Genomic DNA, 25,008 nt, shown 5'->3' on the forward strand with positions numbered 1-25,008 from the left:
GCATAAAATCACAAGGTAAAAAATTGTCAAAGATATTTTGTGCACACAACAAAAAAAGAGTCTGTTTTATATTTTTCATTTTAAAACATAGATAAAAAAAAAAAGATAGAGACAGAGCAGTGAACATTTATCAGCTTTGTAGTTAAGCTGATTTGTATAAACACGTCTTTGCACTGAAAGTAGATAAGGAAAACCTTTTTATTCAACTTTATTAGTAGATCAGAGAAGTCAAATGTAATACACACACTGATTGAATTTTTAAATCACTTTAATTTAAAATTCAAAAGCATTTAGATTTTGTCTACTTAAAAGATTAGTTCTCCCAAAAAAGAAAATTCTGTCATTAATTACTCGTCCTCATGTTGTTGTAAACCTGTAAGACCTTTGTCCATCTTGTAACACAAATTAAGATATTTTTGATGAGATCTCTGACCCTCCGTAGACAGCAAGGGTCCTGCCACGTTCAAGGCCCAGAAAGGTACTAAGAATATCGACAAAATAGTCCGTCAGTGGTTCAAATCATAATTTTATAAAGCGATGAGAATATTTTTTGTGTGAAATAAACTAAAAACAAAAATAACTTTATTCAACTATTTTTGAATCTCCTTCTGCATCAGCCTAGTACTCTTGTAGCTTACAATTATGATTGAACCACTAGACTATTTTGACAATGCTCTTGGTACCTTCCTGGGCCTTGAACGTGGAAGCACCCTTGCTGTCTATGGAGGGTCACAAAGCTCTTGGATTTCAAAATATCTTAGTTTGTGGGTTTGGAACCACATGAGGGTGAGTAATTAAGGACAGCATTTTTTTATTTTGGGTAAACTACATTTTATAAGGCCTCAGAGAAAATCAAACATCTCTGAGACAATATGCAAGGATCTGTGTTTCTAACCAGCATAAGGATAAGACAACAGAACAGCCTGTTTGGGCCCAAGCTGCAACTTCTCTATGGAGACCATGCTATCCACAGCTAGTTTCTCTGTATCTGTGGTGAGGCGAACCTGAGCTTGAGTCGGCATGTCGCTGGAAGCGAGTTTCATGGTTACAGGTTCATTTCCCCAGTTCATGGCAGTAATGAAACGATCGCTTTGATCCCAGAGGCGGCGAAATGCTAATGAACTGCGTGCACTGTGAAGGCTGACATATTCTCCGTGCAGAAGCGATCGCTCTCTCCCCCTCAGTTCACTAAGTGTTTTGAAGAACTTAAGAACTGCGATACGCTCCTCCTGCTGAGTCTGAATGAGTGGAAGATGGAAAGAGCGAGATGCAGTGTGCTGGTTTTAAATTTGTAATTAGTACAGTGATGAGATCACATCTACTTGTTATGAATAGTCGTCATGTGAATAATCAAAACGTACCTTTGCTGCTACATTCTTCTCTTCTGGGTTTTCCAAGTCCCACATTATTTGAGGTTTTTCCTGTAAAGGAGGAATCTTAAGTCATCTGCATTATAAACTGGTAACTTGGCTAAATATAAACCTAAGACTAAGGTCTCTGAAGTACTTGCTTTTAACACTTTTAGCTACACAAGCTTATTTTAGAAACATGTTTTAGAAATGTGTCAGATTCAATTCATAGCACAACGCAAGCAGCTCTATAGCGCATTAGCGTAAACTGACTTCTAAAAGAAGTTCATAACTAATATGATAATTTGAAGTAATTGTTTAAAGACTTTTTATAGCTTTTCTAATGTAAGTTACCTGAATAAAAATCACATTTGTGACCCTGGACTACAAAACCAGTCTTAAGTAGCACGGGTATATTTGTAGCAATAGCCAACAATACATTGTATGGGTCAAAATTGTTGATTTTTTTATTTTTTATATTTTGTCAACTTCCCACCGTAAATATATAAAAACTTAATTTTTGACAAATAATATGCATTGCTAAGAACTTAATTTGGACAACTTTAAAGGTAATTTTCTCAATATTTTGATTTTTTTGCACCCTCAGATTACAGATTTTCAAATAGTTGTATCTCTGCCAAATATTGTCCTATCATAACAAACCATACATCAATGGAAAGCTTATTTATTCAGCTGATGTATAAATCTCAATTTAAAAAAAAACCTTATGACTGGTTTTGTGGTCCAGGGTCACATTTGGCTTAATGAACAAATATCAAAAATATCAAATGGGACATTTGAAAGTAACTTTATTTATTTGTGACCATGGACCACAAAACCAGTCATAAGGGTATTTTTTTTTATTTGAGATTTATATATCATCTAAAGCTTAATAAATAAGCTGTCCATTGATTTATGGTGTGTTAGGATAGGACAGTATTTGAGATACAAGTATTTGAAAATCTGAAATCTGAGGGTACAAAAAAATTGCCTTTAAAGTTGTCCAAATGAAGTTCTTAGCAATGCATATTACTAATCAAAAAAAATAGTTTTTATGTATTTACAGTATATACAAAATATCTTCATGGAACATGATCTTTACCTAATATCCTAATGTTTTTTGGCATAAAAGAAAAACTGATTATTTTGACCCATACAATGTATTTTTGGCTATTGCTACACATACACATGTGCAACTAAGACTTAAGAATTTTGTGGTCCATGGTCACATTTATTTTTTTGGTGTAAGATCCTTAAAACAGACTAAATTTAAATTACAAATTACAAAACAGAAATACTTATGAAAGCAACCTCTTATATCCCTTATTCTTCAGAGCTGTGTGCTAGTTGGAATTCAGTTCATCATTTTAAAATGAACTTGAATTGAGATAGAGAACAGGAATTGCAATTTTGATTGGCAAGAAAGTGTAATTAAAAAAGAAACCTGAAATAAAAATTTTGAATTAATGTTTAAAAATATTTTAAGTTGGCATTAAATGTGAATTCACTCTACCTAAACTCTAAATGCATGTTATTATTGTAATTGTAAATAATTAATCTATTGTTAATCTGATGTTTAATTTTTTTGACCTTGTAAGTCACAAGTTGTAAGACCAGCTACTTTGTAAAGAGTTTGTAGTTTGTAGAGTGTAAGCCATTTAAATCAAATTCTAACTAATGAATTTAATAGGAGACCTTTTTTATTTATTTGCATCCAAACACTAATTCAGCTACCCGTTTATTTAATGCTCTATACTTACCTCAGTCTTCAGTCCAACCTCATCTCCAGCGCTGAACACAGGTGTGCCTGGGAGGGTGAACAGAAGCATTTGATAGAGTCTAACAGGCCATGCTGGACTTCTGGAAGCCAGAGAACCCACAGACGGTCCACTCAGACTCCAGCCCAGATTCATCTGCCGGTGACTGGAGTAGAGATTCTTTATTCCCTCTGCCTGTTTTTCACCTGACTCAGATGGATCAGGCAGTCCAGTCAGAAGCAGGTCAACACCTGAGCGGTTCAGCACGAGAGAGACATCATCCGGAGAGAGACGGGTGACTGATCCCATCAGAGCTCTGAAAGTAATGAGAAGAAACAGAGAGGTTCTGAAAAAAAAATGAAAGCTAGAAAAATAACTTTTGTTTGAAAGCTAAAGAAAACAAACAGATAAAGTAGAAAGACAACTGGCCCAACTAGAGGGAGCAAGCAGCAGTGCTCATTACTTCATGTGGCCAGCAGGTGTCTCTATTTCATTAAATAAATCAGAAGAATATGAAATCACTATCCACCTTATTCTTCAACGCGAAAGTAAGCCTATGAGCAAGACGTCCGGTCCATTAGCCGCTATATATAGCGAGAAGAATAACAACATGCAGTAAACGGTAAAACTGTTTGCACTACAAACCGGTGTGTTCATAATTAAGATAATACATTCAAATAATATGGTGAGAGACTACTTTGCAATATTAAGCAGCAAAAAAATAGCTGGACGCCGATGAGACCGGAAGCCACACCCATAATATTTACAAATGGTCGCACCCGCTTTTAGTGGAAAAATAAGGTGGATTAAAATAAATTCTTAGCCCACAGAGCACATACACTTTTTTGGTTTCATCAGTTTCGTTGAATATAGCTTGTATAGATGGCCAAGGTTCAGTTTTTATGATGTCTCCTAGGTCAGGCAAGAAAATACCACCAAATCCTTTTTTCAGCCAGTGTGTGCATGCGTCCTAAAACATAAATAAAAATAGTTAATTTATTTATATATATATATATATATATATATATATTAATTAGTATAATCCCTGCTAAAAAAACAGCTAAAACCAGCCTAGGCTGGTTGGCTGGTCTTAGCTCATTTAAGATGGAAGTAGCTGGTTTTAGCTGGTTGTTCGAGCTGTCTCAAGTGGCCAAAACCCCTCTAAAACCAGCCTGCTGACCAGCTAAAACCAGCCAACCAGCTTAGGCTGGTTTTAGCTGTTTTTTTTTTTTTCAGCAGGGATATGTGACCCTGGACCGCAAAACCAGTCATAAGGGCCAATTTTTTTAAATTAAGATTTATACATCATCTGAAAGCTGAATAAATAAGCTTTCCATTGATTTGTTAGGATAGAAAAACATTTGGCCGAGATACAACTATTTGAAAATCTGGAATCTGAGGGTGCAAAGAAAAATTAAAGTTTAATTTAAAGTTTTCCAAATTAAGTTCTTAGCAATGCATATTACTAATAAAAAATTAGGTTTTAATATATTTACAGTACTTAAGACTGGTTTTGTGGTCCAGGGTCACATATACACTTGTATGCACGTTGTAATCATAAATCTGCTGTTTTTCAAAGATAAGAGATAGGATCTTACTTGTTTGGCTATTTAAAACCTCCTTTCTCATATGTGTCAAAACTATCCTTTCATCTACCCATATTCACTCTCCACAAAAATAGGCCTCCCTGTACAATTTCCTCTTTCTTATCAGCACTTACTCTGATTTTCTCAGCAACAGCAGTAACGTTGTTGAACCAGACTGAACCGTTTTCATAGTTGGGTGTTAAATTCAGCACTATTGAGACACCTGGGAATGAGAGAGCAAACAAATACCAAGTTTCATTTACATTTACAAAATCCCTCATCTCCTGATTTAAAAAAAAAAAAAAAAGCTTTAGAACACTCTTTTGACTCTGCTAATATCAGTGTTGGGGGTAATGCATTAAAAGTAACGCGAGTTATGTAATCTGATAATTTTTTTCAAGTAACGCATTACTTTTTCATTTACAAGAAAATATCTGATTTGCTTTTTTAAATAAGTAACGCCAGTTACTTTGTCTTCTTATTTGACAGCTCTCCTCTCCCCATGTTAAGAGAACTCAGGAGTAAGTTCAAGAGTAAATACACAAATATCCTTTGTGTATTTTATCCCAATTTAACCAATGTCTTTGCTGCCGACCTTTAATGATCCAATTTAACCATACTAATTAGCAAAAATTACTTTAGATAAACTAACATTTGTGCTTCATTTTTTTTTTTTTTATTGCTGAAGACGGTTGAACTTTCTTCTTCTACTGTACGTTCTGCTGTGAATTTACTTTTCATTCAGCCTGAGGCGTATTTATTTCACCTTTGGTGTAAAAGGGCTTTTACAATTGCCAAAAATAAAACTTTTTATATTTTAAACAAACAAGCAAGCCCTGCCCAGATTAAAAAAAAATAATAACGCAAAAGTAACATAATGCCTTACTTTCCATAAAAAGTTACTTTTTTTAGGGAGTAACGCAATATTGTAATGCATTACACTGGCTAATATAATGTATTTCCTAAATTAAAATAAACTAATGACTCAAAGGTGAAACTCATCTTCTACTTCATCTCTACTTTAGGCAGACTTTTAATAATATCATACTGTAGCATCAAAGAGCGATTAATAGACCAAAGGTCAAAGTGACTACAATGTTAAGAGTCTGTTTTGGATTTAGACATAGAAGATTATTACAATACAGCCCTTTGACATATTAGCAAGCCTTCGTTGGCAGTCAGATTTTACAAGGTACTCCTGTGTAAAAGAATAAAGTATAAAGTCGGCAACACCAAAGCTCCAAAAATATCAAAAAAGTTTTATTTCTAAAAAAAACATAGCATAGCGTACGTAACGTTTCGAGCACGCAGGCTCTTCATCATGCGTGCTCGAAACGTTACGTACGCTATGCGATATTTTTGGAGCTTTGGTGTTGCCGACTTTATACTTTATTCTTCTACTTGTTGCTTTTTAGTCGAGCACCCATTTGAGTCTGATGTGCGTGCATTTGTTTTGCTTTTACTCCTGTGTAAAAGGCAATTCAGCGTCAAAAGTCACCTTTTTTATGTGCTTGGTCCAGCAGAGATTCCAGATCTTTCTCAGTGCCTACTTCAGGGTTAACTGAAACCAGATTTAGTGTATCCAGCTGGTTTGCTTGCACAGTGTGTATCGGACCCAGAACAAGACCCTTCATCTTCATCTGGGACATATAGTCCAGCTGTTTCTCCACTCCTACAGACAATGAGAGAAAGAGAAATGATTGCACTGATTCAAATAAATATATTTGTAGCAATAGCCAAAAATGCATTGTATGGGTTAAAATGATCAATTTTTCTTTTATGCCAAAAACCATTAGGATATTAAGTAAAGATCATGTTGCATGAAGATATTTTGTAAATTTCCTACCGTAAATATATCAAAACAGATTCCAAACCTCAAAACCTGAGATTCCAAATCTTCAAATAGTTGTATCTTAGACAAATATAGCTAAGAAACCATACATCAATGGAAAGCTTATTCCATTTACCTTTCAGTCCCTCATCAGAAAAAGCTTTCACGTCAGATATCTGGTACAGAGAACCCTCGTTCCACCAGTTCATCTCAGGAATGGGTTTACAGCGTGGGGCCTGTACTATGAGTATTATTGCTCCAGCTAACATGCCAATCCAGCCGAGCCAGAACAAAACCAGCAAAGCCCTACGAGTCCGAATCCACCTGTAGAAAATATGCAAATCTATATCAGACAGACAGACTGTCAAATGTTTCATTTTAATTTCATGATCTTTATGTAGTTTGCCTACCCAGCTGTGCCAGCGATTCTTATTAACTCGTCTTTGGAGAGGCCAGTATACTTCACTCCAGCATTCTCTGGGACGGTGACCTTCACGCAGCCATTTTTTTGAGTTTCTCGGGTCATTAGCTGTTTTTCCGGATCCATTTCCTTTAGTTCTACGTCCTTCATTTCTCTTTATGTACAGATTCATAAAAACACTGAATTAAGGCAGATTAAAACAGAAAAAACTAGTGAACAGATTAATTACATCTCAGGAAACACATGGCTTATGGTATATATATATATATATATATATATATATACCATTACCAAGTAACATTACACTAATCTGCTGCTGTCATAATTATACAGTAGCTTGATGTCAACATATATAGAATTAAACTTCAATCAACAATCAATAAATAATTCAAAAACAAAAATATTTAAATACCTGTAGAGAGTTGAGGCAAGGTGTCCTCTGTGTTGTCGGGCAGAACAAGAGCACAGTTTGGTGGTCAGTTCACTTTTATAAAGATGACTTCATCTGTTCCCGCCCCTAAGAGCCAGCATTTATCCAGTACTGAAAGGAGTAACATCAGAGAAAGTCATAGATTTTTGCAATCAAATAAAATATATCATCATGCATTAATAATTTTATACTGTTACTTTTTTATAGAGTTATATTTGTGACCCTAGACCACAAAACCAGTCTTAAGTCGCTGGGGTATATTTGTAGCAATAGCCAACAATACATTGTATGGGTCAAAATTATTGATTTTTCTTTTATGCCAAAAATAATTAGGATATTAAGTAAAGATCATGTTCCATGAAGATACTTTGTAAATTTCCTACTGTAAATATATCCAAACTTAATTTTTGATTAGTAATATGCATTGCTAAGAACTTTGTGGACAACTCGATTTTCTCAGTATTCAGATTCAAATATTCTCCTATCCTAAAAAAACATACATCAATGAAAAGCTTAATTTTTCAGTTTTCAGATGATGTATAAATCTTAATTTAAAAAAAAAAAATGTACCCTTATGACTGGTTTTGTGGTCCATGGTCAAATGTGTATAATACCTATGTATATTATTGGTCCTTAAGAAGGTAAAAGTATTTTTTTTTTTATAAAGTACAAAATTACCCTTGAAAAGCAAATTTGTAATAAATACAGTAACTGCAGAATAACTACTGCAGTCACAGTGTGAACTCATTCCAAACACTTGCTTTCAATGTGCTTAACACCCAAGATAGAACCAGACACAGAGCTGTTTTTTTTTCTGTCACAGGAAAGTGTAACCAACACAACTGTAAAGCACTCAAAATGACCTCAAAGATCTTCCTAGCCTGCTATTCTGTCTCCTTCCCTCGGTTTAAGATGAACAATACCAGCTGAGGGGAAGAGGAAGAGTCTGAGGAGTGTGGTTTGTTTTCTCTGCGCTCTGCATGAGGTCCTGGGGTTCACAGATGCTCTGTAGGGGTCTGGGTGGACCTTCCTAAGCCTGTCTGATCCTGCTGTCCGGAACCTCTTTCAAAGACATGAAAAAATATGACAGTCCATAACCAGATGGAACCGGTTTTATCTATTTTTTTTTTTTTCCCAGGCGTGTTTATTGTTGCTGTTGTAGGCTTTGAGGAGTTAATTGGATTGTGTCGTTTGAGAAGATGCAGAATTGTCTTTCATTCATGCAGGTCACTAGTTTAATGTAAAGTACTGTAAGAACTGTGTGTGTGTGCTTGAATATGTTTTTGGAGACCATTTGTGACCATGGACCACAAAACCAGTCATAAGGGTATTTTTTTTAAGTTGAGATTTATATATCTTTTACATTGATGTATGGTTTGTTAGGATAGGACAATATTTGGCAGATAAACAATATTGGAAAATCTGGAATCTGACGGTGCAAAATAAAATTCTTAGCCATGTATATTACTAATCAAAATTTTTATTTTGGTATATTTACAGTTGGACATTTACAAAATATCTTCATGGAACATTATCTTTACTTAATATCCTAATGATTTTTGGCATAAAAGAAAAATGTATAATTTTGACCCATACAATGTGTTGTTAGCCCGTGCTACTTATGACTGGTTTTGAGGTCCAGGGTTACATTTTAGTTCCTCACAGAATTTTTCAGTAAACAATAAAAAAATGGTTTTGCTTAGTGTGAAGAACAATTTAAAAAAAATCTAAATTACATTTTTCTACTAAACAGGATCTTTTGTGCATTGGAACTGTTTCATGGACATTAAAGGATCTTTGAACTATCAATTGAAATAAAAAACTTTAATTTTTATGAGTGTTGTATGAATTTCAATGCAATTTATAGTGAAAATCTTTTTTTTTTTTTTTTACTATTTTATCTGATACGTGTGTTGACTAAAAACAAGAATTTGTGTTTAAAAACACAAATAAATAACATAGACAAAAAAAAAACAATATGATGACAGTTTTCCATGTAGATATTGCTAGGTGCAATATCTTAACTTACAAAACATGTACTTATAAAATTGTAAATTATTAATTAAAGTAGTAAATAATTGTTAAAGATAGGCATCAAGGTTTATGGCTGCATAACAATTATTTGAGGGGTTTTAGACATAAAAAATGGCATGAATTTCTTTGCAGTGTAAAAAAAAAAGTTGCTGATTTGTAAAAACCAGCTTAAACGGCTATATACTTTCTTAGTTGACTGATACCTCGATTAATGTGCAAAATTATGGGCTTGCATGTTGAGGACATAAAGTGCCCTCTAGTGGCATATTGCAAATGGACTGCCCATGCAGAACCTTCTGACCATCTTTTTGTGGGAAACCATTTTTTCTAGCTCTGTCAAATCGATTAATCAATAAAAGTTAGTGTTTACATCATTTATGTGTGTGTGTACGCTGTATATTTATTATGTATATGTGACCCTGGACCACAAAACCAGTCATAAGTAGCACGGTATATTTGTAGCAATAGCCAATGATACATTGTATGGATCAAAATCATAGATTTTTCTTTTATGCCAAAAATCATTAGGGTATTAAGTAAAGATCATGTTCTATTAATATAATTTGTAAAATTCCTACTGTATATATATCAAAACTTTTTAATATTAATACGCATTGATAAGAACTTTAATTAGCCAACTTAAAAGGCAATTTTCTCAATATTTAGATTTTTTTTTTTTTTGCACCCTCAGATTCCAGATTTTCAAATAATTGTATCTCGGCCAAATATTGTTCTAACAAACCATAAAAAATGGAAAGCTTATTTATTTAGCTTTCAGATGATGTATACATCTCTTAGTAAAAAAATGGACCCTTATGACTGGTTTTGGGGTCCAGGGTCACATATATGTATATATTTAAAAAAAAAAAAAAAAAAAAAAAAATTATATATATATATTTATACTTGTATATAATTTATATGTAAATATAAATATTTTATATTTAAATCTAACATTTTTTCTTAATATATATAAACTGTATACATAATATACACAGTACAAACATATAGCATGTAAACGTAAACTTTTATTTTAAATGTAATTAATCACGGTAACGTTTTGCAGCCCTAAAATATATAGGACATATTTCTTAAATATATCCATGCATGTGTGTATATTTATAAATATACACAGTACACATATATTATGCAAACACAAACTTGTTGGATGCAATTAATTGTGATTAATCGATTCGACAGCACTATTTTTTTTCATTGCTTCTGTGATTGATAACTTTAAAAAAAAAAAACATTTAAAATATAATTTTCTTGGTAACAATGTAAGTGTTTACCATCACTTTTTGATTGTTTTAATTCATACTTTCTGAATAAAAGTACAAATTTCTTTCACTAAATAAATATTTCATCCCAACCATTTGAATGATTCATTAAATTTTCCAGGCATTTTTTTTTATAATATATTGTACTTTGTAGGTTTTATTTACAGTTTTTAAACAAAGTCTTGAAACCACACCAGTAAAAAAAAAGTGGACACAGTTTCACGCAAAACAAAACGCATCTTCAGTAGCCATTTTATTTATTATTACATCAGTGGCTTTAGATCTACAACTGTTCTACAACAACTGTAACACTTTCACAACTAGGACTTTTTCATATAGCTTTACAGTTAGTGCTCCTAAAAGTATCCCTATTAGAGAATACAATTCAAACTACAAACTCTTCCACTCAAAAGTGTGCACAGTGTTGAAGCTGATCTGAGATGTTATGGACTGTCTGTGTTCTTGTGTCTAGCCAGGAAAAGCATAAGACAACAAAACAGCTTGTTTGGGCCCAAGCTCAAACTTCTCTAATGACACCTTACTATCCACAGCTAGATTCTCTGGATCTGTGGAAACACGGACCTTAGCCTCAGCCGGCAGGTCGCTATTGGTCAGTGTCATAGTAACAGAGTCACTTCCCCAGTTTAAGGCGACCAGGAAGCGTTCGCTCTGGTCCCAAAGGCGGAGAAATGCTAATGAAGTGGGTGAACTGTAAAGGCTGATATATTCTCCATGCAGAAGCGATCGCTCTTTTCCCCTCAGGTCACTAAGTGCTTTAAAGAAGTCACGCACTGCGGTACGTTCCTCCTGTATGCTCTGAGTCAAAAAAAACGAAAGAAAGAAACAGTGTGTTTTTGAAATGGCCAGTTACTACAGTGATATATATATATATATATATGTGTGTGTGTGTGAAAAGGTGATAATGAAAGTTACCTTTGCTGTTGCATTGTCATCTTCTGTTTGACTTTCCAAGTCCCATATTGCTTCAGGTTTCTCCTGTACAGGTGAAATAATGTTAGCTTATGAACCTATCTTAATTTTCATTTTAATTTACAAGACTGCACGCTCTACTCACCCCAGCCTTCAGTCCGACCTCATCTCCAGCGTTAAACACAGGTGTGCCCGGGAGGGTGAAAAGCAACATTTGATAGAGTCTTACAGGCACTGCTGCACTTCTGGAAGCCAGAGAACCCTGGGTCCGTCCGCTCAAACTCCAGCCCAGACTCGTCTGCAGGTGATCGGAGTAGATTGTCTGTATCGCCTGGGCCTGTTTTACACCAGGCTCAGTCGGATCAAGCAGTCCAGTCAGGAGCAGGTCAACACTGGAGTGGTTCAGCAGATGAGAGACGCCATCCGTTAAGAGACCAGTGACTGATCCCATCAGAGCTCTGAAAGTCATGAGGAGAAAGAGATGGTGAGGTCTTTGCAAACTGTCTATCTATAACAGGCTGTGATCAGTACCCCAATCTGGCCACCAGGTGTCTCTGTTTTATACACATACCTTTTTTTAGTCCCATCAGTTTTGTTGAATATGCCTTGAACAGATGGCCAAGGCTCTGTGTTTGCAATGTCGTTCAGATGAGATAAGAAGATGCCGTCCACCCCCTTATTGAGCCAATATACGCAAGCTTCCTATAATAAAAGCATAGAAAGGAACAAATAAATCTATTTACATGGCTAAACATTGATTAATAAAATATTGTTTTAATAATTACATCACTCATAATAGTAAAATAAACTTTGAGTGTCCATTTACACTATTATTTAAAAGTTGATCAGAATCATTTAAAAGAATTCCTGATCAACAAGGCTGTTTATTTGATTGTGAAATAATATTACAATTTACAATAACTGGTTTTTATTTGAATCTATTTTAAAAAGTAATTTATTCCTGTAATGCAAAACTGTGTTTGTGTCACATGATCCTTCAGAAATCATTCTAATATGCTAATTTAGGGCTCAAGAAACATGTCTTGTTATCATTAATAAATGAAATTGTTTGTAAGGCTTAATATTGTTACTGTCATACACTTGCCTGTTTTTTTTTTTTGTGTTTTTGTTTTTCATTTTTGAGGAATATAGTTCAAAAGAACATCTGGATTTTATCTGGATTTATCTGGATTTCCGTAACAATTGAGAAGAAATTTAACGTTCCCTTGCTTAAAATGAGTAATAATAAAAAATAAATAAAATTATATTACTGAAACCAAAAAATACAATAATGCTAATGTCAGAAGTTTTTTTTTTACTAATATGAGATACACTTTAAGTCAAAAGTTTTTGAACAGTAAGATTTTTAATGTTTTTTTTAAAAGAGGTCTCTTTTGCTCACCAAGCCTGCATTTATTTGATACAACGTACAGCAAAAACAGTAACATTTTAAAATATTTTTACTATTTAAAATAACTGCTTTCTATTCAAATGTATTTAAAAAGGTAATTTATTCCTGTGATCAAAGCTAAATTTTCAGCATCATTTCTCCAGTCTTATTTTTCACAAGGTTTTTTCAGAAATCATTCTAATATGATGATTTGCTGTTCAAGAAATATTTATTATTATTATCATTATCAATATTTAAAACAGTTGAGTACATTTTTTCAGGTTTCTTTGATGAATAGAAAGATCCAAAGATCAGCATTTATCTGAAATAAAAAGCTATTATAACATTATACACTATTCAAAAGCTAGGAGTCTATAATTTTTTGGGGGAAATTATAAATTCATGTTTATTTAGCAAGGATGCTTTAAATTGATCAAAAGGGATGATAAAGACAAATGCTGTTGCTGAACCTTCTATTAAAACTTTTTTATCAAAGAAACCTGACAAAAAAAATCTACTCAGCTGTTTTCAACATAATAATAATAAAAATGTTTTTTTGAGCAGCAAATCAGAATATTATAATGGTTTCTGAAGGATCATGTGACTGAAGTAATGGTGCTAAAAATTCAGCTTTGAAATCACAGGAATAAATTACATTTCAAAGATTAGAGTTATTTTAAATAGTAAATATATCTCAAACTTTTAGTTCAAATAAATGAGACTTCTTTAAAAAGGATTACTGTTCAAAAACTTTTGACTGGTAGTGTACGTTCTTACTTCAGCCCCTTCATACATCTCTAAATCTTTGTCTTTTCTCTCACCAACTGACCGTCAATATATCAGCACTTACTCTGAGTCGCTCAGCAACAGAAGCTGCATTGTTGAACCAGGCTGAAGCTCCCTCATAATTGGGTGTTAGATCCAGCACTATGGAGATTCCTGAGAGGGAGAGAGAAAAACAAGTAGAAAGGGGATGAAAGGCAGAGGAGAGAGTCAACAAACCAGAAGGCTGTTAAATGATTTTTCTAGAGTTTATCTTTCCTGACAAAACCAAAAGCCTAATATTTGTCTTGTATGAAGCGTTTATTTCAAGCCATATGGCTTTATTTTACTGAAAACCACAAGGAGGTTCCTGCTAAACCAACACAAGTGTGTTTGAGTTAGTGAATCATTTCCAAGCCAGTCTATTTTGTCACTAAAATGGCATAATGCATATCATATGTGCTATAAAATGGTTTGTGGGGTGACTATACTTTGATATATTTCAAGTTATACATAAAGGAATAGTTACAAACAGAGTTAAAATGATCAATGCCACATATTCACAGCTTCCCCTAAAACACAGCAACCGGAGCTTAATGGAGGAGGTCTATCCTATGACTTATTTCATGATTTCAAAACAGGTCACTGGATAAGTGACAGGCTTGATGATTTTTTTTCTTTGTTTTGAAACCAACGATGTTCACCTTTTCTATGTGCACGCTCCAACAGAGAAATCAGCTGTTCCTCAGAGCCAAAATCTGGGTTAATGGAAGTTAGTTCCAGTGTGGTGGGCTGGTTTTCTTGCACAGTGTGTATCGGACCCAAAACAAGGCCCTTCACCTTCATCTGGTTCAGATAGTCCAGCTTCTCCTCCACTCCTACAAAGAGAATGAAAGACAAAAAGGTCAAAAATGAGGAAGTGAATGAGAGATCATGAAAGATCAGGGCTGTCTTTTAATTATTAATCTGCTTTGACCTGAAGATATCAAGGTTTAAGGTCACTGTACTTCATAATCTCAATTTATCATGTAGATTGTCTACTCTACAGTATTTGTGTGAGAATATAATATGGTAACTACAAACTCAGCCAAAAGTTGCGGTAAGAGCAGGAATGTGATGAGGGGGATGAATTTTGCATTGATCAGCACATGCTTCCTCACATGAGCGAGTCACAAGACAGTCAGTCACTTCTGACTTAGCTACATCATCATGTTCTAGGTTTTTTTTTATGCCATTGTAGCAAAGAGCTAAAATACTAAAATAATGTACTTGACCCCTGTTGTTAACCTCTGTAAATTTTTATCGAGTACAAATAAAGTTAAGAGATGTTTCCTACATTTGTTTCAGTGATTAACACAAAAAACAAGCAATTACCTTTTATTCCATTTTCAGAGAAAGCATTCACATCGGATATCTGATACAGAGGTCCTTCGTTCCACCAGTTCATCTCAGGAATGGGTTTACAGCGTGGGGCCTGTACTATGATTACTATTGCTCCAGCTAACATGCCAACCCAGCCAAGCCAGAACAAAACCAGCAAGACCCAACGTGTCCGAACCCACCTGCAAAAACACAAATACAGTCAAACCAAAATGTATTCAGACACCTTCAACATGTCTCACATTATCACGGTTTATTCGTTATAGTTGGTAATAAAATATGACAAGAACTCAGAATTAAACTCGTTTTAGTAATCACAAATAAATTACAGTCAAACCAAAATTATTTGTATTTATGTAGTATTTTAGCAATAGTTTAGAAAATGGTAATAAAATATGACAAGAACTTAAGAGTTAAACTGGGTTAGAACAAACTCATCTCGATAATGTCAGATAACTTTGACAGAAATATATAACAAAACATGGTCAGGTCAAAGTGTCGATCAAATTTTTGGTCCCAAATTTGTATTAAGTTCACTGGTAGTCCACTGGATGAAGAATTTTTGGGTATAATATGTCACAGTTTACTTTATTTTGCTATTCTCATAAATGAACTATAGTGTCCTGCACCCACTAGTAATTTTTTCCCCTAAAATGATATCTGGTGACTGTATAAGATTTGGTTTGACTGTATATATTAGGCAGATAGACAGAGAGATAACGTACCCGGCTGTACCGGCGACTTTCATTAACTCCTCTTTGGAGAGGCCCGTAAATTTGACTTCGGTGTCCTCTGGCACTTTAACCTTTACGCAGCCGTTTTTTTCGGTGCCTGTCGGGGTTTCTCCGGTCATCGGCTGTTTTTCCTGATCCATCTCGTTCAGTTCTACTTCCTTCATGTCGTCGTCCTTATTCATGTTTGATGGTGGTTTCAGTGTTGTCTGTTAAACGGAAAACGATAAAGTCAAAATTGTACATTTCGTGCATATTTTGAATTTCTTTAAAATATAGCGTATAAAAACTGTGCACGTTATTTAATTGTCAAATGGTTGAGAACAGTTCGCGATCCATTTCAGAGATATAACCATAAAATATTTTGAAAGCATATTAAATTTGTTTGCAAAAGAATTGTGCAGAAATTTCTACAGAATTTCGTTTTTACCTTGAAACACTAGGCTATAGAATAATCTTAATGAATAAATGTACAAATAACACATACCTGCAAAAAGAAGCAGCTTTTGTTTGACAACCAGACTCCACAGAGGCTGGTTCTGCGAGTCAGTGCAGTTTATATAGTGGCGACTCTACTTGCATCCGCCCATTCGCTATCTAAAGAAACACTCAAAAGGAACTTTGACACCGATAAAACTACTTGATAAACTTCTGCCACATCATCAAATAACGCGCGTTCTAATGCACTGCATTTAAATAGGCTACTGCTCGAGAATTTACACTATAATCACGACTGTAATACAGTCCTAAAGAGTTTCCACCTTAAACTCCCCCCTTTCCATATCCCGGGCCCATCAGCCTGAGTTCACTTGAGTGAACTGGAATTCATCCCGCAAACATGCCCATGAGAACCAATATACCCTCCTTAATGAAAAACATGAATAAAGTGGATGAATTGTGCTTTTCTCATAATCGTCAGGTAGGCTTGAGATTGTTTTGATCAGCAATACTTAATAAAGTGCAAGACTGAATAGTCTGCTGGATGCACAAGCATGTCATAAAACATGTGGTTAAACAGTAACAAAAGTATTAGCACACACAGGATGAATCGTTTGATCAAGGTAGAGGCTGTTGATAGGAGACAGTTACAGTAAAGATCTGTAAAGTAATCAATCCTTTTTAGTTATTTAAAAAAGCCACAGACCACAGCCACATGCAAGCACATGATAGCTTGCAAACAAAAACAAAGGTCTCATTTCATGCGTCTGATTTATATTTAGGTCTCTAAAGTGTAGTCACATTTTCTTTATCTCATGACTGTAGATTATGGTTAGATTACAGTTCCTTTCAGGAGAAATCACATTAAACATTGTACTTCCAACACTGTGCTTCCCTTTAAGTCCTCAACTGACATTTTTCTGAACATTTATGTGAGTGTTCTCAAAACTTTTCTTAATGCTTCATTTTAGTTCAGAAAATAAAGACTCTAAAAACACTCTTGACAAAGACCTGTTGTTGTTTTTCGTTGTGGCTCTCTCCCACAGTAATGTTCACTTTTCCTCTTAGCCTACCAGTAGAACAATGTGTGAGTGTTTTTCCCATGTGACCGAACAGTATGTTGGCCCCCTCTGCCTCACAGTGAGGAGAATTTCAAACAGTCCCGGGGCAGCAGGGTCACAGGGATTACCAATAATTTTCTCTACTGGCGTGTTCTAGCCAACCAGTCTGAAAAGTTGTTTTTAAAAGAAGTCTCTTATGCTTACTAAGACTGCATGTATTTGATCAAAAAAAAAAAAAAATACAGTAAAAACAGTAATACCGTCATATATTATTAGAAATTAAAATCTGTTTTATTTTAAAGTATAATTTATTGCTGTGATTACAAAGCTGAAATTTCAGCAGTCTTTATTGCAGTCTCCATCGTCACAAGATCCTTCAGAAATCAATCTAACATTTCAACTTACACAGTTTTTAATCCACAGTTGAAAACAGTTCTGGTGCTTAATATTTTTGTGAAAACTATTTTTTTTTATCTTTCATGCTATTCTTTAAAAGAATAGCATCTATTTTTTATAGATTTTTTTGTAACATTATAAAGGTCTTTATTGTCATTTTTGATGAATTTAATGTGTCCTTGCGAAATAAATATTAGTGGTGTTAATCTCTTTAAAAAATATTTGTGTCAAAAGTATAAAATGTGATGTGTTGACTTTATGAAATTAACAAGAATTTGCAAATTCATTTGTAAGATTATGCATTATTAACTGTATTATGAATATGTCTTATGAATTATTATATTTATATCATTATTAATCTTTTTTAATGCTCTAACAGTTTTGCCCTGACTGACCTTTTGAGACATGACATGAGACTGTATGCTGTTGCTATGTAGCTTATTTTCGTACATTTTATCATATCCATCATCAACTCAGACCGATTCTTAGAACAAGAACAAGAAATACTTCTTAGTAAATGTGCCTTTTTAAAGTTTGGGTTGGTGGACAAATATGCAAATTAATAACACTTTTGATCACGAGCTGAGACATGAGTATTGCATTCTTAATCAAAATATAGAAATATTAACACATATTAATAATCATCTTGAAATATTAGAAGTTTGGTTATGTCTTATTGATTAAGCTACTCAATATAGTGCTGAATGCTTTATTCATCCTTCGAAGTATATGTTTCATCTGTATTTTTCCATCTTCATCTATGTATGTGGAATTCTCAACTTTTGAGATAGTAAATATTATTATTGCAATATTTCTTATAATTTCTGCATTTGTATATCTTCTCAAAGAAGTATACTTTTATCGAACAGATTTGAATTGGCTTATTAATATGAAATTGGAATTAATGTTTATTCCTTGCTAATGGACTTAGAGACTCTTCATTGTGTGTGTCTCCCACTTATAACTATTCTTTGGATTGTGTTTTATATTGCGCTTCTGAAATATATGAAATTTATCTGAAACTATTTGAATATATTGTATAATCATTTTTAACCCTACCCGTCTGACTCCGAATCAATCATTTTCTGCATCAAAATGATATTATGATAACCATTTATTTTCATATTACAACCATTAAATTCTTTCACATTTTTTACATTTTAAAGAAAAGCCAAAAAAAAGTCTACAAGCCTATGTTGTTTATTTCATATGCAATAAAAAGAAGGAAAAAAAAGTTGGTATTGCATGAAACCTGTTTAAACATTTCTGACCATTATTATATACTGCATTTGACCGTGGGCTTTTGTAGACTGTACACCCTATAGTGCTCTCTAGTGGGGACTGAGATGAAGTTGTGACTGAAACTCTTCATGTATAGTGCAGTTCACATTAAAGTTCACATTTTAATTCTTCATAGTTTGTATCAATCCTAAACTTAAATTTAAATCCAAAAATATTTTCAAAATGTAAAAAAAAAAAAAAAAAAAAAAAAATTAAAGACAAGTGCATTCAGTTCTTTTGCAGGTGAGCCGGGGTGAATGCTAAAGGCAAAAGGTCTCTGAGACTTGTCTTCCTATAGGTTCCATCTGGCTTAGTGAGGTAAATATCCCATTCTGTGCCAAACTAAAACAACACAGGGTTGGAGGAAAAAAACAATGAGCAAGTGAGAGAGAGGGATTTGAAAAAAAAAAAGGAGATAAATGAAAAGATGTTCAAAAGTAATGACTGACATACACTACCAGTCAAAAGTTTTTTAAAGAATGTGTATTTCTGCTCACCAAGCCTGCATTTATTTGATACAAAGTACAGCAAAAACAGTAAAATGCAGAAAAGAAATATTTTTTACTAATTAAAATATTTGTTTTCTATGTGAATATATATATATATATATATATATATATATATATATATATATATATATATATAAAAATCAAAGCTACATTTTCAGCAACATTACTGCAGTCTTCAGTGTCACATGACCCTTCAGAGATCATTCAGATGTGCTGATTTGCTGTTCAAGAAAATGTTATTATTATTAGCAATATTTAAAACAGTACATTTTTTTCAGGACTCTTTGATGAATAGAAAGATCCAAACGAACCAAAAGTTCCAAAGATCAGCATATATCTGAAAAAAGCTATTAAACACTATACCATTTAAAAGCTTGGAGTCAGTAGCTCTATTTTTTGGGGGGAAAGAAATTTTAAAAATTTATATTTTTATTTAGCAAGGATGCTTTAATTTGTTCAAAAGTGATGATAAGGTCATTTATAATGTAAAAAAAAAATATATTTTAGATAAATGCTGTTCTTCTGAAGTCAGCTGTTTTCATCAGAATATTAGAATGATTTCTGAAGGATCATGTGACTGGAGTAATGATGCTAAAAATTCAGCTTCGAAATCACAGGAATAAAATAAATTTTAAAATACATTCAAATAGAAAACAGTTATTTTAAATATTTTAAAATTGTACTGTTTTGCTGCATTAGAGATTAGATAAATGCAGGCTTGGTGAGCAAAAGACACCTATTTAAAAAACGTATTTAAAAATCTTTTGACAGCTATATGTGATAAAATATGAGTGTAGCCATACCTCCATTAACACCTGTCGACAAGCACCGCAGGGTCCCACAAAACTATCTTCGATATCACTGTTGGTGAGATGAAAAATATGCTTTAACATACTGAATATGTTTTCTGTTCAGTAAATCAGCTTGTATTCGGAATATGTGATATACCATGTGACAGCTATGGCTGTAAATCTTCGGTAGCCTTCTGCGACCGCTCTCTGTATCGCAGTTCTCTCCGCACATACAGTAAGGCCATAGGAGGCATTCTCAACATTACAGCCTAAAACATATAATTTCAGTCATGAACACTCTGATAGCATAAGATGATAAAAAGCTGACTATATGGCAGATAAAATGCTGTGGAATCATGTTGCTTCAATCAAAGAAAAAAAAAAAAAAAAAAACAGGTGCATCAACCTACCAGTAATAATAGCGCCCCCTGTCGTCAAAATGGCAGCGCCGACTGGAAAGCCACTGTACGGACAGTAAGCCATTTCCCGTGCTTGCAAGCATTTTGCCACTAGTTCCGCAACTTAACCACACCGTTCAGGACAAAACAACAAAGAACAAACAACGCGACAAATATGAAATCACTGGCACGGTGTTGTATTTACAGAAATGCCTCTCTTACCACAAAACTAAATATAAGTTGTTTATACATTATGTATAAGGGATTCAGATAGCAATATACAAAACTCAGTAGGTTGGGTCAAGCTCAGTTAACCTGCACACGTCAAACAATTCAAGTAGCTAACATGCATTAAATGCAAAGCCGCGTTGAGTGTTTGTTTTAACTTGGATGTGTACCTACCAGCCATAACAACTAACGTTAACCGTCTTGTCACGCTGGACTAGATATAGTCCTTTTGACGGCGTATTTTTTGTTTGTGGACAATTGTTGTTATTGCCTCGACAGAAATATTGACATTTCTGGGTCGGGTGCTGTGACAGGACAACTGACCTAGCACAAGTGACTTGTGGGCGGGGCAAACGACCCCAACAACCTATTATAGACCTCCTTGCTAACAACCCTCTATAAATTATTCAATATACATGGAAAAAAAGTTTTATTTTCTTTTTAATAATTTAGCACTTTTTTATTGGTGTATTGATATTTACAACTGTATATTGCTTGATCGCTCACAAATCTCAAGAAATATTTTATTAATAATTAAATATGAGTAGCCAAATATATTACTTCAGTAGTTAAAAAAACACTTTATTGATGAAACAACCATTGAAAATGTATAAGATCACTCACACCAGTATGAATATACAGTACCTTGTCAGAGCATTACTGTAAATTGTCTACAGGTCTGCAGTTAAATTTTAACATATAACGTTCTGTTGGTGAAGAAAGCAATACGTGTCAAAATGATATACAAACCAAAAAGAGACAATACGAACACACAAAGAAAGCCTAGATTGTTAATCCAAAATGCAAATAGATACAGGGCTTTATGACAGTGGTCTCCAGTACTGGTGGGAATGTAGCTGGGAGGATATATGGAGTAAATCCAGTAGGTACCTATAAAAGAACAGCATAAGACCACCATTGATTTTAGTTTCACTATTATTCAGAACTCGGTTGATTACTTATTAATTGTAATCTGTTACTGATTTCAAATCAGTATAAATACATGACAAAAATGTAGTTAGTAACGTAATTTATTACATTACACATTTTAGGTAATATAATCAGATTACTTTTAGATTACTTTTCGACAGAGCTGAGTATTAACTGATTACAAGTAATCTGGATTATGTAATCAGATTCCAAAAATTAAGTAGTTGTAATTAGATTACATTATGTTTTAAAATACTTGTAATCAGACTACGGTTATTTTGGATTACATGATTACATATTATTCACACTATAGCAATAAATTATTTATAATTTACTGATTATCCCTAATTCCTCTTTTTTTATAGTTCAAATGCTCCTTTCTAAAATAGCCTACTGTTTGTATACATTCAGAAAGTCTTCCAGTTTTGTGGACATTCATACAAAAGTTACTAGTCAGGTGGTGACAGCATTTGACCACTGGAAAAATCATTTCAGGTTTATTTCAATATTGCATCAACTTCTGATGAACACACTGATTTTGATTTGAATTATCACTCTGTAGGTACTCTGTATGTATTTCTATGTCTTTAGAAACTTTTTGTTAAAAACACATTAAAATGCACAAATTTATGAACTTTTTTCTCATCTGATCCTCTTTCACTTAATATATTTACTCAAAGTACCCCTGAGATTTAAAAATAAATATTTTAATAAAATAAGTATCAAATTTGCATGTTCTCTGACGTTGGTTATGGTCACATGATATGCAGGGATAAACAAATAAAATATTTACTTTTTTTTAGCAAGTGTTTTATTTTGATTAATTTTATAACAATTAATTATTAATTTTGATTTTTTTAATTATTAGCTTTTCAATAAACTCACAAACCCCCTGCAGTTCCTTCACAAACCCAAGTTTGGGAAACTTTGACGCAATATAATGTTTCATGACTAATAACTGTTTTTTGTGTGAATTTCCACAAAACTGGAACTTATAAATCCACGAAACTAAATCATCTATTGCTATTCTGTAAATAATATGTAATCATGTAATCCACAAAAAATAATTGTAGTCTGATTATGAGTATTTTACAATGTAATTTAATATAATTACAAGTGCTTAGTTTTTGGAATCTGCAGATCACATGTAACCAGTTACTACCCAGCTCTGTTATTATTTATGTATAAATAAATGTTAATAGAAATATCTTGTGCTGACACTGGATTTATGATAACTTTGTCTTTGCCTTGTTCTCTCACCTGCAAAGAACCAGCACACCATGAATAGGTAGAGACTAAAGCTGAATGCGCTGCAGAAGCGAGCCAGCACACAGTCATCCAAAGTGTTCCTCAGGTACAGGATCGACAGTGAAAGCAGACCAGTCGCTCCAATCACAGTAATGTAGATGGGGAGGTTTGGTTGAACAGGGCATTCATGAAAATGGATCGTTCCTAGAAACATTTATCCAAACAGTCATGATAGTGTAAAAAACAGGCTTCCAAACTTCTCCTCTTCTTTTGTTGTTAATTGACATACACTTCTTAGTTAAAAGCAAGCATTTACAATGGTTCAGATTGTGATTGCATTGATCATCTCATCAAAGTTTTATACTGTAAATAAAAACTGCTATTTACCTAGTCCAGTGGCTGTTATTAAAATCATCCATCCAATCATGTTAATCATCACTGGAAAAAAGAAGAAAAAGAAGAAGGTTTTCCTGTTATAGCTGTAGTTAATTAGTTATTGGATAAAATTATACATGCATGATTTCAAAGCTTTCTTGTCCTTACCAATGAAAGATTTTCTGGCAGCTGTCTCTGTAGTCTCCATCTTCAACGATTTCTTAAATAGTCCATAAAATGTCAATTCTTATTAATTCCCCCAAATTAGCTTCATTATGAAAATGTGAATAGGATGCTCAAGTTAAACCGGACAGAGCTGCTCTGAGTCAACCAGTATGTTTTCACAGTTTTGTGGTCATTAGACTTAGCCAGCAGCTTTGAAACACTTCCTATGGTGACATGTTGAGAAACTGTTTTTGCAAACCTAAACTGAAACATAACGACCAGCTTTTGCCTGTATATATTTGTATTAAACGATTTCAGTTAACAAAATCTGAATAGTAGGACTATAATACACTGCGGTGACAGTATATACAGTGCCTTACGAAAGTATTCATACCCCTTCATTTTTTTCACGTCATGTTATGTTGCTGTCCTAAGTTAAACTGCTTTAAATTACCTTTTTTACACATCATTCTACACTCCATACACCATAATGGCAAAGCATAACACAGGTTTTTAACATTTTTGCAAATGTATTAAAAATAAAAAACTTAAATGATTCCATTGCATAAGTATTCAAACCCTTATCTGGGACATTAGACATTTAGTTTAGGAGCATTCATATTGCTTGTAGATGTTACTACACTTCGAGTTAACCTGTGGCAAATTCATTTTAATGGGTATGACTTGGAAAGGCACACACCTCTCAATAAAAGGTCTAACAACTGAAAAAAAAAAACAGAGCAAAAACCAAGCACTGAGGTCAAAAGAACCGCCTGTAGATCTGTAGAGCACAGATCTGGGGAAGAGTTCAGGTTCAAATTCTGCTGGATCGAAGGTTCACAGAAGAGTGTAGCCATTATCCATAATGGAAGATGTTTGGAACAACTAGGACTCTTCCTAGAGCTGGCCTCCAGGCCAAACTGAGCAATTAATGGGGAAGGGTCTTGGTTAGACTGCTAACAAAGAAGTTGATGATCACTCTAGCTGAGCTCCATGATCATATATGCAGATAGGAGAAACTTACAGAAGGACAAACATCACTGCAACACTCCAGTGATCTGGGCTTTATGACAGTGTGGAAACACACTTGGAATTTGCAAAAAAATAATCTAAAGGACCCTCAGACTGTGTGAAACAAGATTATTCAATCTGATGAACCTCAATTTCAAGCATGTTTGAAGAAAACCTGGCACTGCTCATATCCTACAGAGTACCATCCTAAAAGTGTGGTAGTAGAAGCCTCATACTGTGGGGCTGTTTTTCAGCAGCAGGGACTGAGGAACTTGTCAGTGTAGAAGAAAAGCTCAATG

At 33.8% G+C, this 25,008-nt stretch overlaps 3 protein-coding genes across 4 annotated transcripts; all 3 read right to left on the reverse strand.

Annotated features, from left to right (window-relative positions):
• Positions 1–201: 201 nt before the first annotated feature.
• Positions 202–7,404, reverse strand: LOC141332165 (amino acid transporter heavy chain SLC3A2-like). Of its 2 annotated transcripts, none has more exons than XM_073837271.1 (9): positions 7,357–7,404; positions 6,934–7,098; positions 6,660–6,847; positions 6,191–6,364; positions 4,827–4,915; positions 3,946–4,076; positions 3,110–3,422; positions 1,362–1,421; positions 202–1,238 (listed from the first exon to the last, which is right to left on the reverse strand). In XM_073837271.1, exons 2-9 carry the CDS (start codon positions 7,092–7,094, stop codon positions 891–893), a joined length of 1,464 nt encoding a protein of 487 aa, XP_073693372.1. In that variant the 5' UTR covers positions 7,095–7,098; positions 7,357–7,404; the 3' UTR covers positions 202–890. The 2 variants fall into 2 exon arrangements, with proteins under 2 accessions (XP_073693372.1, XP_073693373.1); XM_073837272.1 differs by having other exon boundaries at positions 6,934–7,123; positions 7,357–7,397.
• Positions 7,405–10,921: 3,517 nt separating this feature from the next.
• LOC141331316 (amino acid transporter heavy chain SLC3A2-like) lies at positions 10,922–16,582 on the reverse strand. Its single transcript, XM_073836338.1, has 9 exons — positions 16,366–16,582; positions 15,873–16,087; positions 15,142–15,329; positions 14,472–14,645; positions 13,856–13,944; positions 12,187–12,317; positions 11,761–12,073; positions 11,619–11,681; positions 10,922–11,501 (listed from the first exon to the last, which is right to left on the reverse strand). The coding sequence occupies exons 2-9, from the start codon at positions 16,061–16,063 to the stop codon at positions 11,154–11,156; spliced, it is 1,497 nt and encodes a 498-aa protein (XP_073692439.1). The 5' UTR covers positions 16,064–16,087; positions 16,366–16,582; the 3' UTR covers positions 10,922–11,153.
• A 2,290-nt stretch (positions 16,583–18,872) lies between these two features.
• Positions 18,873–21,283, reverse strand: LOC141332316 (cytidine deaminase). Its single transcript, XM_073837452.1, has 5 exons — positions 21,155–21,283; positions 20,765–20,875; positions 20,512–20,623; positions 20,367–20,424; positions 18,873–19,396 (listed from the first exon to the last, which is right to left on the reverse strand). The coding sequence occupies exons 1-5, from the start codon at positions 21,159–21,161 to the stop codon at positions 19,283–19,285; spliced, it is 402 nt and encodes a 133-aa protein (XP_073693553.1). The 5' UTR covers positions 21,162–21,283; the 3' UTR covers positions 18,873–19,282.
• Positions 21,284–25,008: the final 3,725 nt, after the last annotated feature.

This window comes from Garra rufa, chromosome 3, assembly GCF_049309525.1.
Source record: "Garra rufa chromosome 3, GarRuf1.0, whole genome shotgun sequence".
Classification (NCBI taxonomy): Eukaryota; Metazoa; Chordata; class Actinopteri; order Cypriniformes; family Cyprinidae; genus Garra; species Garra rufa.

Excerpts from the sequence above, each read along its gene's own strand:
- LOC141332165 (XM_073837271.1), bottom strand. The coding sequence starts at position 7,094 with ATGAAGGACGTAGAACTAAAGGAAATGGATCCGGAAAAACAGCTAATG. Across the intron at positions 6,848-6,933 it reads AGAATCGCTGGCACAGCTGG|GTGGATTCGGACTCGTAGGG; the intron begins GTAGGCAAACTA and ends TATTTTCTACAG. Across the intron at positions 1,422-3,109 it reads AGGTTGGACTGAAGACTGAG|GAAAAACCTCAAATAATGTG; the intron begins GTAAGTATAGAG and ends CCTCCTTTACAG.
- LOC141332316 (XM_073837452.1), bottom strand. Across the intron at positions 20,425-20,511 it reads ACAGCCATAGCTGTCACATG|TGATATCGAAGATAGTTTTG; the intron begins GTATATCACATA and ends TCTCACCAACAG. Across the intron at positions 19,397-20,366 it reads GTCGACAGGTGTTAATGGAG|TTTGGCACAGAATGGGATAT; the intron begins GTATGGCTACAC and ends GTGTTGTTTTAG.
- LOC141331316 (XM_073836338.1), bottom strand. The coding sequence starts at position 16,063 with ATGAATAAGGACGACGACATGAAGGAAGTAGAACTGAACGAGATGGAT. Across the intron at positions 15,330-15,872 it reads AAAGTCGCCGGTACAGCCGG|GTGGGTTCGGACACGTTGGG; the intron begins GTACGTTATCTC and ends GTGTTTTTGCAG. Across the intron at positions 14,646-15,141 it reads CTCTGAAAATGGAATAAAAG|GAGTGGAGGAGAAGCTGGAC; the intron begins GTAATTGCTTGT and ends TTCTCTTTGTAG.